Below are 13,865 nucleotides of genomic sequence, written 5' to 3'. Positions count from 1 at the left end.
GCGGATAATTTTTGTAAGTAAAGTCTATATTCAAGCAGAAGGCTAAGTAAACACAAGTTTGATATGCTAAAAGGGATTGCAGCCAACTTCTTACCATCCTTTGCCTTTTATACTTGTTTTCCCACACATGATTTCATTTGATCCTTGCAGCAACCTTGAGATACTTCATATAGGTGTTATTCCAATTTTACAGCTGAGGAAACTGAGTCTCAGAGAAGTTAGTTTTCCTAAGATTGCAATTCTAAGGGGCAAACCTATATTTAAATCTAAGTTTTCTAACTCCAAGATTCAATTTTCCTTTCATTATGTCTCACTCCATTCAACTAAATACATAAATCATTACATTAGGGACAGACCATTAAAATAACAAATATTTTGCTGTTTTTTTAAAAAGCTATTAGCAGCTACACAGGTCTCCAAAGTCTGGCAACCTCAGCAAAAGTGCAGACAGATGCAGGGCCAAGACATTTCGTAACTAAAATCCCCAGTGTGTTAACTCCTAAACTTGACCTTGCCAATTATAAAGCCTCCCAGTGGTTTTGATTAATTTATCCCATGTAATTATTTAGGGAAATGTAAATCTTCAGTCATCAAATAAATACCCACTCCCTAGATTCTACAATTAACATTTTAAGATATTTGCTTTATTACATATCTACCTGTCTATCCCTCTGTGCAACCAGCAATCCATATTATTTTTCTGAACCTGCAGACCTCAGTAAACTTTACTCATAAACAATTCAGCATACATAGCATTAACTTAGTTCAATATTTGCTTTTAGGTTTTTTTTAAGTAAAATTTGCATGTAATCAAATGCAAATCTTAAGTGTACCATTCGATACATTTTGCCAAATGTATACACCCGTGTAACTAAACCTCCATCTAGACATAGAATATCACCCTCACCCCAGAAAGTTCACTTATGCCCCTTCTCAGTCAATTCCCCACCTCTGTTCTAATATTTACCATCAGTTTTACCTGTTCTAGAGCCTCATATGAATGAAATCATACAGTATTTATTCTTTTGTGTAAGGATTTTCTCATTCAAGATAAGGCTTTTGTGATTTATCTATGCTGTTTTGAGGATCAGGAGCTAGCTTCTTTTAATTGTTGAGTATTATTCTATTGTAGAAGTGTACTAATTTCTTTAACCATTTTTCTCTTGACAGACACCTGGGCTGTTTCCACTTTGGGGTTACTCTAAATAAAATACCATGAATATTCTTGTAGAACTCTATTTGTGAATATGTTTTTATTTCTCTTGGCCAAAAACCTAGAAATGGAATCCAGGTCAGAGGATGGTATATGTTTAGCTTTATAAGAAACTTCCAGAACTTTTTTGAAAGGAATTGTAGACCACTAAATTCCCACGAACAATGTATGAGCACTTCTGTTGCTCCACATCACCACCAACATTGGGCATTATGAGTCGTTTTACAGTTAGCCATTCTGGCAAGCCTTTGTCATATTACTTTTTGAACCACAAAATAAGAATATTCACAATAGAGAGAGTTTCCATTATCAAGAGGCAACTTAGGCAAAATCTGTATTCATGTCATCCTCCTCCTACAGCAGTTCAGTTTTCCTAAGCTATATGATTTAGTCATTAAATCCTGATCTGTAAGGAGTTAGTTGAGAGCAGATTTATAATTTGGTCATTATTTTAAATGTTTTTGGATTCAACTTGGACTCTAAAGCACTGAAATTTTGTAGAAGTTAATTCTTAGGGTTTTTTCTATCAATACTAAGGCTTTGAAATTAATCAAAATGGTTAAGCTCTTGACTTACACTCAATAGAAAAAATAAATAATCACAATCTAGTCGCTAACTCATAAAACATATTTGACTGTATTAAATGAATCACCCCCAGGGGTGACTCTCATAGACCTAAACTCTGACTAATTAGAGTGAAACGTATTAGACTAAACATAAGTAATATGTGCTAAAGTTACCTCTAAGTTAAGTTACTTCCAATTCCTGTAGGAATTACACAGGTCCAATTTCATTTTAATATAAATGTTTCCTAAGGTTTTGTAATTTATCCCTAGGAAGTTTCCAGCTTTTAAATTGCTGTTTTCTTAGCTCTTCTTTCATTCTCCATGTTTCAGCTCTTACTCATTTGTTATGAAAATAACGCAAATGCTCTTAATGTTTCCCAAAAATGTATTTCAGTTCACTGCTTATAACATCAGACATATTATAACTCATTTGACAACTTGCATTTCAATGAACTTTCAGTAATCACTAACAGTAATAAATCTTAAAGCTCTAAAGAGGGAGAAATAAATTGTACAAGGCCTGAAGTTAATGTAACTTAGTCTAGGCATCATGAAACTCTAACATAAAAGATACCTTAGCTTTTCCACTTTTCTTTAAATAGTTCCTTTCTTTCTCTATATTTCAATTTCCCAAGACATTAAAGGACAATATATGAGTGTATATGTGACTTTGTTAACCAGAAGATTTATGATGCAACCTTAGCATCAATTAATTTTTGTTAGGCAGATGGGATTTCTGGTGGCACCTATTCAGTTCTTCTTGCAACAAGTTTGAGAATCTCTGTCGGTTACAGAGGCATTTGGGAGATGGCACCCAAAGCAATATTTGAATTAGGCATTTTAATCTGTTTTGACTTGCCTTTTCTTTTTTTTTTAATTTTATTATTATTATACTTTAAGTTTTAGGGTACATGTGCACAATGTGCAGGTTTGTTACATATGTATACATGTGCCATGCTGGTGTGCTGCACCCATTAACTCGTCATTTAGCATTAGGTATATCTCCTAATGCTATCCCTCCCCCCTCCCCCCACCCCACAACAGTCCCCAGAGTGTGATGTTCCCCTTCCTGTGTCCATGTTTTCTTGTTGTTCAATTCCCACCTATAAGTGAGAACATGCGGTGTTTGGTTTTTTGTTCTTGTGATAGTTTACTGAGAATGATGATTTCCAATTTCATCCATGTCCCTACAAAGCACATGAACTCATCATTTTTTATTGCTGCATAGTATTCCATGGTGTATATGAGCCACATTTTCTTAATCCAGTCTATCATTGTTGGACATTTGGGTTGGTTCCATGACTTGCCTTTTCTCAGAAGCACCTAATACATTGCTTTACCTCTCTTCTTCTAGCTGTAAAATAATAAACTAAATATACTGGTTCTTAAAATATGTTAATATGGTAGTCATTTGTTTAAATTACATAAAATGTCATCCATATATGAAGTTTGCGTATTTTTGGAGCTAAGCCCCACTAGACACATATTTTGTACTTCCAAAAATAAGAATGTTCCATGGCTTGGATGCTACTGTACTGGCTAATTGTCCCACTCATAAAATGTACAATACATACAACAGATTTTTAAAAGGTTTTAAAGGTTTTTAAAAAAATCTGCATATGAGTGTTCAGCATTACATACACTAAAATTGAAATGATACAGAAAAGATTAGCATGGCCCCTAAGCAAGGATGACATGCAAATTTGTGAAGCATTATATTTATATTGTTCAAAGTTACAGTTAGATAGAAGGAGTAAGTTCTGGTGTTCTATTGCACAGTAAGTAGCATGACTATAATTAACCATAATGTATTTTATATTTCAAAATAGCTAGAACAGAGTATTCTGAATGTTCTCACCACAAATAAATGATAAATATTTGAGGTAATAGATCTGCCAACTACTCTGATTTAATCATTATACAATATATACATGTATCAAAACATCACACTATATACCAAAATATGTACAATTATTATGTGTCCATTAAAAATAAAATAAAATTTTAAAAAATATCTGCCTATGAGCCACCAGGGCCAATGTTGTATGTAGGTGAAAATAGGCAGCTGATGTTGGGATGATGAACCAGCATAGAAAAGACCTGTCTGCCTTAAAATATTTTCCCTTTACCCTCCTTTTAGATTAAGACATTATCTTCAGATTTTGCTCTGAAAATAAATGTATTAGTAGATAATATACAAGGATCAATTTTTATTACATGAACCATTAATGCCCATTATCTGTTCAGAATCTAGCAGGTCCATGAGGGAATAGGACACAGTCAGAGACTGTGAAGGCTGAAGATGATATGAAATAATCAGAGGGGTGTGTATGTGTGTGTGTGTGTCTGGGTGTGTGTCTGGGTGTATGTGTCTGGGTGTGTGTATGTCTGGGTATGTCTGAGTGGGGTGGGATGGGAGAAACGGAGGACAGCTTGAGAGTGGAAGGCACCTATGGGAGGATGCTCTGAAAAAAAAACCCCGATATTTTCCCCAGAGATACACTTGCTTCCTATGTTGGCCTAAGGTGGCACCCACGAGACACAAATGAGAAAATAACACCTTTCAATTTTCAGATAGAGCCAAATTTTGTGTGCAGGCTCTTTTGAGGTACTTTATTCTGTCTGACACAGTTAAGAACATGTGCAGGCATCACTGATGCTGAGGCTAAGAATTTTGCATTTTCTTGTGTTATATAAGCCATATGGTTAGATCAACTCTTGCTCATCGACTAAATAAGTATTGAAAATGAAAAGCAATTATCATTGTAATGTGCTGTGTACACACAAATTCTCTTTACTGTGATTCCAGAACTTGAAGCCATTATTTTTATCTGATAATTACCTCCTGATATATTGCCACTGACCCACATTACAAAGAAACCAAATCCAAATGCTATATTTAAAAATCAGATTTCATTGCATTTTAAATTAATAGCAATGGAAGTAAAGTTAACTCATTAAGACATTTGATAGAGTTCACTTTTAGGCTTTCTTTTATTTCTAATCTATCTCTAAATTTTATCCCTTTTATTTGATTTGTTTTATTCAACAGATGCTATTTTAGTTGCATATAAAATAAAGTATTATTTTATCAACTAGTTTTTTCCCCTTAATCAAAAACAAAAGTGATTGCTCCATGTTTTATCATTTATATATGTTTTATCATATTTAATAGAGAAATACACAGGACTTTAGAATAAATTTTAGAGCATAAGTTCAGTGTTTATTTAGCTTTAGATTGTTAAGTATAATTATTAGAATTTTATTACTTTTTTCCATGAAATTTTAATTTTTTCATTAAAAACATTTGGTCTTTCATAAATTAGCCATAGCAAACAATAAAGGAAGAACCTTTAGACTGAGACAAAAAACCTTGATAAAAATAATTTGTAAATTGCTCTCTAATCACATTATACTAGGGCCCTAATATTAAAGAGCTGTCTTACAACTGGTAATTGAATTGCTCTTGTCAGTTTCTCTAAAAACAAGGGTTTTTAATCTCTTCTTGCAGGCTAGGAGATTCTTATGGTTTAAATATATTTTGGAAATTTGTTCCAACAGCTCAATTGAAGATGTCTGATATTTTCAATTATGTAAAGCATTTATGATTTTAAGCTCCCGGCAGAACTCTGCTGCTGAAGGGGAAAAAAATTAAGAACTGTTAGTCAGAAAGAGACTTACATAAGAACTGTCACATTGGTCATTGGTTTGAAAGCAGGAAGTCCTATATTTTAGGATCAAGGCTTTAAGGAATCTTTATTGAGCATTTTTCCCTCTCGGAGCTGAGACAAATGGCTGATGAGTGAAATCTTGAGAATGTTCACAGCTTTTCTCTTTCATTCTGTTGCAGCCCGGAAGATGGTGAGATCCATCCAGAAATCTGTCGGCTTTACATCCAGCTGCAGTGCTGCTTAGAAATGTATACCACAGAGATGCTAAAATCCATATGTCTGCTGGGGTCTCTTCAGTTTCATCGAAAAGGTATCTACATTTAATATTGCCGGAAACACTGAGGAATGTTGAACAAAAGCTAATCTTTGGCAAAGTGTCCGTATATACCATATCATATGCCTATCTATATGCAATTACAATGAATTTAAATGTTCAGGAAATGCTTGCTATATAAATTAATAAGAAGTCTATATCAGTACTATTAAGTGTGTACTAACACTGATTGTTTTGAACAGAAATTAGGGCAGCAACAGTTCTCAAATTTATTATTTTAGCTGTTGTGAATATGACTTTTGTTAGATTCAGCATAAACAGCAAGGTATGTAGTGCATAAACAGCAAGGTATATAGTGATTTTACTAGGGGAGTAAATGCTATCCAAGAGTGCTATTTTCCTAAATGAATTAAGTTGCAAGAAGACAAATTACATAGTGTCCCAAAGATTTAAAAATAGAGGGAACTCCATAAAAACAGGGAGGTTAGTAATAGATAACCTCATTCTCTGGCTTAAACCATAAAGGAAATAAATTGGCTCAAAGGACGGTACCCTCCAGAGGTTAGTCATGGCTTCAGCATGATTTCATTAGACTTCCAGCTCCCATTCTGAATGATGCTCTGCCTTCTGGGTGTTGGCTTTACCCTCGAGCTGGCTTCCCTCACATTAGCAAACTGCAGCAGTTGCAGTCATCACATCTGCACACCACACTGTCCTCTAAGAGAGAGAACTTCTCCCAGCTACAGAGAAAAAGTTGTGAACTTCATTCTGTTTGGACCAGGTTTATGCCTAAACCAATCACTGTAGATAGCGGGGAGGAATTCCATTGACTGGTTAAGGGCAATCAAGGCCCATTCCTGGAGCTAGGGGGTGGAGTCAGCCCCACCCAACCAGTGGATATTCTGTGGTGGGAGAGGGTGGAATGGGAAGGATGCCACAGAGGAAGCCAAAAGTATCCATCACCAGAAGATTCAACCTGTATTTTCTTCATTAATTCGTTGAACAATAATTTATTGGGAACTTCTAGAATACAGTGTTTTTGTGCTTGAGCTCAGAAGAATGGTAGAGCATAGGCTGTGCATAGAAGGTAATCCTTGCCTATGATTTAAATTCAGAGATAGAAAAGGCCAGAGAACTTAGAAATACTCAGGGAAAAGTTTAGGGTTCTGAAGGTAGGGTTCAGTTACGGAAGGAAAAAGAAAGATATTTCATATGAGGAAGCAATTAAAGGAAAGATTTAAAATCAAATAAGCATTGCAATTTGGAGGAAACTAAAGGATATGACGAAGTACTTATAAAAACCAAATCTTGGCCAGGCGCGGTGGCTCACGCCTGTAATCCCAGCACTTTGGGAGGCCGAGGAGGGCAGATCACGAGGTCAGGAGATTGAGACCATCCTGGCTAACACGGTGAAACCCAGTCTCTACTAAAAATACAAAAACAAAATTAGCCGGGCTTGGTGGCGGGCGCCTGTAATCCCAGCTATTCAGGAGGCTGAGGCAGGAGAATGGCATGAACCTGGGAGGCGGAGCTTGCAGTGAGCCAAGATCCGGCCACTGCATTCCAGCCTGGGCGACAGTGAGACTCCATCTCGAAAAAAAAATAAAAAATCTTGTGTACACATATACATATGCACACAGGTGAACTAAAAACAAGATCCTACTACATTGCTCCAGAGACAGGAGAACATTTTTCCCAGTATGTGAATATTATGTCTTTCTCCTTTTGCCTTCTGAAGGCTGATTTTGCAAGGGTTTCCATCTTTACTTCTGTTATTAATATAAGAGAGATTAGCTCCTTGATACTCCTAATGCCTGATCAGGAAATTGAATACTTATGACATCCAAACTGATGTCATTGGCCTGATGTCTTTCTCTCTCTGTCTCTCTCTGACACATACACACACACAAACATGTACATGCATTCACACATAAACACGCATACAGAGTAGTATTTTCATTCTTTTTAGTGACCGAGTAGACAAGGGATAGGTAGTTTTATTCCCAGGTCTGCATTGGCTGCACCTTCAGGATTTCATGCCTTGTTGCCACTGGAATGTTCCTTGCTGATGGCATGTCCTTAACACCTGGTGATCTCTACTCCCAGTCCTGCTGTAGCTCCTCGATTTGCCACCTGGTCTCCTTCTGCCATCCACTCTTACTTTTTGTCTTTTCAGAACTGATTTTTGAAAAGGCAACAACAACTCTTCTCTGCTAGCTCTGTGTTTATAAATAAAGGGCATTTCCCCATCCAGACTGCTTTCTTGTTGCATTTGGTCATTTCACGCAAATGAAATGCAGTCACCTCTTAACTGAGCAGCTCGTTTGGTCTTCACTGCCTCCTGTCTTCACTGTCAGTTTCTGCTCTGCTTCCTTCTCTGCCTATTTTTAAAAAATAATCAAAAAAACTGCTGCCCCCTGCTCTAGTGCCTAAACTTCCGTGTACAACTCGTAAAAAGAAAATACCTGATAGTACCTTTGATTTCTCCCCCATGTAGGATTAAGTGTCCACTTGGATTTCTATCTTCTAAAATCATTATTAGTTAAAGTGTAATCCTTAGAAAACTTGCTTCACAATTATCCAGGATGCTGGATAAACATGCAGATGCCTGGATCCTATCCAAGGACCTACTGAATTCAAATCTCTGAGGGCACTCCAGGTGATTCTGAAACACATTGAGGATTAAGAACTGCTCCTCTACCCTTTGAGACCAAAAAAATGTAAATCACACCCCACCCTCCGTATAAATAAAAGGAAAAACTTCCAAGCCCTTACCATGCCATTCTGCTTTGCTACTGTCTACTCCCCTAAGTGTACACTTTCAATGTGGCTTTATGCGTTCTTTCTCCCCCATGCTGATGAAAAGCAAATACAAAAGGAGTAGGTGCCTGTGATGAATGTGATCTGTGTGATGGCTCATACAGTGCATTGTCTCCATGAACTGGGGATGGGACCACTGAAATAGGCAGTGGTTCTCAAAGTGCAGTCCCTGAACTAACAGCATTGATGTCCAAATCATTTGTTAGAATTGCAAATTCTTAGTTCTCACCCCAGACATACCAAATCAGAAATGCCTCTAAAGTCACTTTTTTTACTGCTGGAAAAAAATAAAACAACAAGTCATTGAGATATTTCTTCAACTGAATATATGTATAACCCCTGATCACCATCTGTAGCCAGCAAACCATAATTCTTTACTCTTTTTGGAAGTATGCATGTACCCTACACTCCTGGCAAGTCTCTTGTGTTTCCAGAATGCAAGTCCAAGAACTAGCTGTCCTATAGACTGTTACTTTTCTCTTGGTACCAGTAGAGTTAAGGCAATGAGGAGGAGGAGACTGCTTTATTGGTGAGAAATTCTCAATTAATTTAGGAGTAAAGAAAATAGTAACATGTAGGCTTGAGAAATATATTGAAGGCTGGGCACGGTGGCTCATGTATGTAATCCCAGCACTATGGGAGGCTGAGGTGGGCAGATCACAAGGTCAGGATTTCAAGACCAGCCTGACCAACATGGTGAAACCCCATCTCTACTAAAAATACAAAAATTAGCTGGGTGTGGCAGCATGTGCCTGTAATCCCAGCTACTCAGGAGGCTGAAGCAGTAGCATCACTTGAACCCAGGAGGCAGAGGTTGCAGTGAGCCGAGATCACACCACTGCACTCCAGCCTGGGCAACAGAGCAAGACTCCATCTCAAAAAAAAAAAAAAAAAAAAGGAAAGAAAAGAAAAGAAATATATTGAAGGTGGAGATAAGCCACTAGCAGTAAGCATGAAAGAAAATATCATTAAACCAGAGAAAATAAAGCACTAGCAAACATATGCATGAAAATACATACTAGACAAATTTCCTGAAAATTTGTGGAATGACAAATAAAATATTAGCTTTTGGGGAGGGGTGATTACATTAAATAAATCATTTTTTAATTTTTTAGTTACACATTTGTATGATACATCCTTTCTATTTCTTTATTCTCACCATTAATTTCTTTATTACACCTAAGGGATTAACACTATATTAATACTTTGGACTCCTGGCTTGTTTGTATTGTGTGCTAATTCATATTCCCACCATCAAGATAGCATAGAAAATGTCAGCTGGTGCCACTAGGTTTTGTTCTTTCTTTGATATCATTGGAAACTGTAGAGCAACCTGTCTGCCCAGGAACCTCTAGTTAATACACAAGTATATGACTCTTTGGGAGGCTGTGGTTAAAAGAATAAGAATACTTGGTTCCAGTGACCATGAATAGCCAGAAATGAGTTGAGGAAGAGACAGGTCCATAGACCACAACCCAAGAGTATTAAACTATAACAGAAGAGTTAGACAAATTAAGAGACATAACATGTGTCTTAGAACCCTTGAAGCTTGGAGCACCTACTCATAAAAGTAGACAGAGAGGAGTCAGGAAGCCTTACTACCTATAAGAAGTGAGAAACCTTACTACTTACTACCATTGGAGAGAAAGGCAGACAAATGTTTCATCTTCATAAAAATAAGAAATGGGGAAGGAATGGGGAGCAAGGCTATGCTAATATGACTTAAGGCCCTGAGTCAAGATGCATGATTAAGGAAAAGTATGTATAGACTCAAAATAAGCAGTGGATTAAGAATTGAAATGTAGGTGATTCCAAATTTCAGGCAAGGTGGTGGAGGTAGCAGGAGAAAGCATGGATCAAGAAATTAGTCTCCTTCCCCCCAGAACTGATATAAATCCATATAAATATATAGGTATATAACATATAAATATAAATATATTTATTTAATTTTATACGTCATATCTTAGCAAAAACGACCATTTACCCAATGGAAAGAAGTCTGTTTACTGAGATTTAAGATGCCAGACTAGTTTTTACAAGATAATGTACTCGTAACCAAACAGTGGTACCACTGGTGTGGCCTCAGGTTAAGTATTGAGCCTGTCTGGATGAACTCACTAAATGCCTTCCTTTGAGAAATAAAATAGTCCCCAGAGTTTTAGGGGAATTTTGGCTCACATTCTAATCTAACACTTGAAATCTCTTTCTGCATAGAATCTCTATCTGGTTTGTTTCTTTTAATGCTATAATAAAAACTGGAGGCCAGGTGTGGTGGATCATACCTGCAATCCTAGCACTTTGAGAGGCTGAGGCAGGAGGATCACTTGAGCCCAGGAATTTGAGACCAGCCTGGGCAACATGGTGAGACCCTGTCTCTACAAAAAATACAAAAATTAGCCAGGTGTGGTGGTGCATACCTGTAGTCCCAGCTACTTGGGAGGCTGAGGTGGGAGGATTGCTTGAGGTGGGATGCAGAGACTGTAGCAAGCCAAGATCACACCACTGCACACCAGCCTGGGTGACACAGCAAGACCCCATCTCAAAATATACATAAAATAAAAACTGCTATTTTAATCCATTATGCAAGCCAAATTCTTTTCCCTCTGTGTGAGCGCTAAAAGTTTGCCATTCCCCTCTTCTTCAGCTTTGCTTTTCCATCAAGGAAAAATAAAAGGGATTGCAACTGAGTCACTAAATTTGGTCTATATGAGAGTCTCTAGTCAATTTTTCATTAGGATGAGATACTGAAACCAAATCGTTTCACATTTATCTATACATTTAATTTGTTTTTATGTCTATCTACCTCCCTGGCTGCCACCAGAAGTTCAGATAGAATTATGTACCTCACTTAGTTGTACTCTTGTATTGAGTAGTCAGGACATGAGTTTACTCTTTGGAGAGAAGGGGCACACAAGGCCACTGCAGGGGTTAAGAATATAGTTTCTTTCTGGGAAAAACAAGCCACAAATAACTTTAAATCTCCTGCAGTGAACTTGAATTTAGTAATGAAGATTTTCCTTCTCTCCCAATTAAGCAACTTCTATCTTTCTAGTCCTTAACAATATCGTCAATGGATTTTCATGTTTATTTCATGCACCATGCTTCTGAATTTTTGCTGTCTCATAAGTCTGATTGGTACAATCTACTTGGAAATCTTTTTTACTTTGCAAGATGATCCTATTGCCAAAGAAATGAAGAAAAACATTACTAAAGTGATTTTCTTTTTTTATGGCCAACAAAATGAAAGTAAAGTACAGTAACGTGAGGTAAAATCTACATATAATAAGGGCTACTGAGTTATATCAGATAGAGAGTGGCTCTGAAAAACTTTGTTTGTTTTAAGAAGGTGACAGATGGGAATAATTTTAGTCATCTTGCAGTTTCATATTCTAACACTTTAAGTTATAGATTGAAGCATTACTTGACGAAGTCTAATTTCTATGTTTATGGTGAAAAATAGTTGTTCTCACTTCTTCACAGTTAGTTAGGTAGGAAATCTTTTCCCATTACTGAGTCCATGTATCACATTGACCATTAATGCCTGTTTTCTGCCACCAGATGAAAAGAGATTGCAGGTTTCACTCACTTCGTTGGCAGAAAGTGGAGCCAGGTTTCTAAGGGAATTGAATGATCCTGCCATTTTGACCATGGCTTTCCTCTCTCTTGCTTTCTTTTCCCAATTCAATCAGTTGTGGCAACAGCCCCATTCTGAAAAGAGCAGAGATGAGAGAACACTCCAGTCCAGCTCCCCTTCACATGTGAACCTGCCCTTTCTATTTTTGTTCTCATTTTACCTTGCTCTGTCAGTGGTCCCCTCTGACTCTGCTCGTCCTCTCTGCCATAGCTTACAGCAAAATTGTTCCCAGGTCCTTTGAAGGTACACCATCCTCCCTTCCTCTCCCAAAGATAAGATGGGTTCTTTCCCCTAAAATGTGCTACCATGGTAAATACAGAGATAAAATATGCAGAGGAGATGTAATCACAAAAGGGAAAGAATAGAGAAATGTTAAAAGTTGAAAAATATTAATTCAGAATCTGCTAGGAGCTAAGAGCTCAAGATGCACTAATGAGAAATTAATGAACCATCTTCCAGCAAAATACAGGGTGAACTCAAGACAAAGAATAAAATATGAGCAGTAAAAACTCCAGTGTATTCAGCATCATATTAAGAAATGTAAAGGAGGTGATCCACATCAATAAAAGAAGCCAGCAAAATAAAGACAGAAATAGAATATAGCTGCCTTATTTCCTAATGGAATGAGGCAATTGATACTAAAATAGAACAATGGATTAGAAGAAATAAAGCAGAATAAATCTTAGACATGATTCAAATCCTAAGTGGAAACATGCATTCATTCTTTGAAGAAATATTTGTTATCTATCATATGTAAGGCACTGTTCTGGGTGGTGAGAGACTGCAATGATTAAGACTGAAGAGGTAGGCCAGGCGCAGTGGCTCACTCCTGTAATCCCAGTACTTTGGGAGGCCGAGGCAGGCAGATCGCTTGAGGTCAGGAGTTCCAGACCAGCCCGGCCGACGTGGTGAAACCCCTATCTCTAGTAAAAATACAAAAATTAGCCAGGTGTGGTGGTGGGTGCCTGTAATCCCAGCTACTCAGGATACTGACGCAGGAGAATTGCTTGAGCCCAGGAGGCAGAGGTTGCAGTGAGCCGAGATGACACCACTGCACTCCAGCCTGGGCCACAGAGCAAGACTCCATCTCCCCAGAAATGAAAAAGACTGAAGAGGTTTCTGTTTCTTGTGAAATATATATTCTAAGGCCAAGGGAGAGAGGAGAAAGAGAGACAGACAGAGCAGAGGTAGGGGGAGGGAGAAGAAAGAGAGGAGGGGAAAAGAAAGAACAGAAATAAACAACTTTTCTAAAAGTTCCAAATACTAATAAGTGCAATGAAAATAATTGAAATAGAATGGATGATGATGTAATAGAAAGTGACTGGGTGGCTATTTTGGAAGGGGTGGTCAAAGTTCTCTAAGGAGATAAAATTTAACCTGAGACTTGAACGACAAGAAGGAAACAATTTCATGAACATTCGTATTACCAATGACCAGAATAGGCATGTAGTGTTTGAAGAATATAAACAAAACTAACTTCTGAAATCCAAGGATAATCTAAAGCCTTCTTCTACTCTATCTCCATGTCTTCATATACCAGTGAGTAGGACACTATTTGTCACCTTTAGTCAATGTAGATGTTGGCTGAAGAATAGGATAATAGCAATGACAATAGCTTCCACTTACTGTGTACCTTCTACTTGCCAGGTGCATTATACACATTATCTCATTTTATCCCCAAGTATAT

The 13,865-nt window shown here is 37.3% G+C and overlaps 1 protein-coding gene and 1 non-coding gene across 4 annotated transcripts in view; both read left to right on the top strand.

The window, feature by feature from the left end:
- Nucleotides 1–13,865, top strand: part of RGS7BP (regulator of G protein signaling 7 binding protein) — a 109,007-nt gene that overhangs the window by 64,401 nt on the left and 30,741 nt on the right. For all 3 annotated transcript variants that reach the window (XR_002003409.3, XM_004058795.4, XM_055366867.2), the window contains exon 3: nucleotides 5,630–5,760. Coding sequence is in view for 2 of the 3 variants with exons in the window: in XM_004058795.4 (XP_004058843.1) it covers nucleotides 5,630–5,760 (131 nt within the window). In the remaining variant the exon portion in view is untranslated. The remainder of the gene's footprint in view (nucleotides 1–5,629; nucleotides 5,761–13,865) is intronic.
- LOC115931391 (U6 spliceosomal RNA) lies at nucleotides 3,403–3,504 on the top strand. Its single transcript, XR_004067890.1, has one exon. It is a non-coding gene; the product is annotated as a U6 spliceosomal RNA (small nuclear RNA).

Source organism: Gorilla gorilla, chromosome 19 (genome assembly GCF_029281585.2).
Source record: "Gorilla gorilla gorilla isolate KB3781 chromosome 19, NHGRI_mGorGor1-v2.1_pri, whole genome shotgun sequence".
Taxonomy (NCBI): domain Eukaryota; kingdom Metazoa; phylum Chordata; class Mammalia; order Primates; family Hominidae; genus Gorilla; species Gorilla gorilla.
The sequence above is the reverse complement of the archived record's forward strand: the minus strand, read 5'-3'. Positions and strand labels throughout refer to the sequence as shown.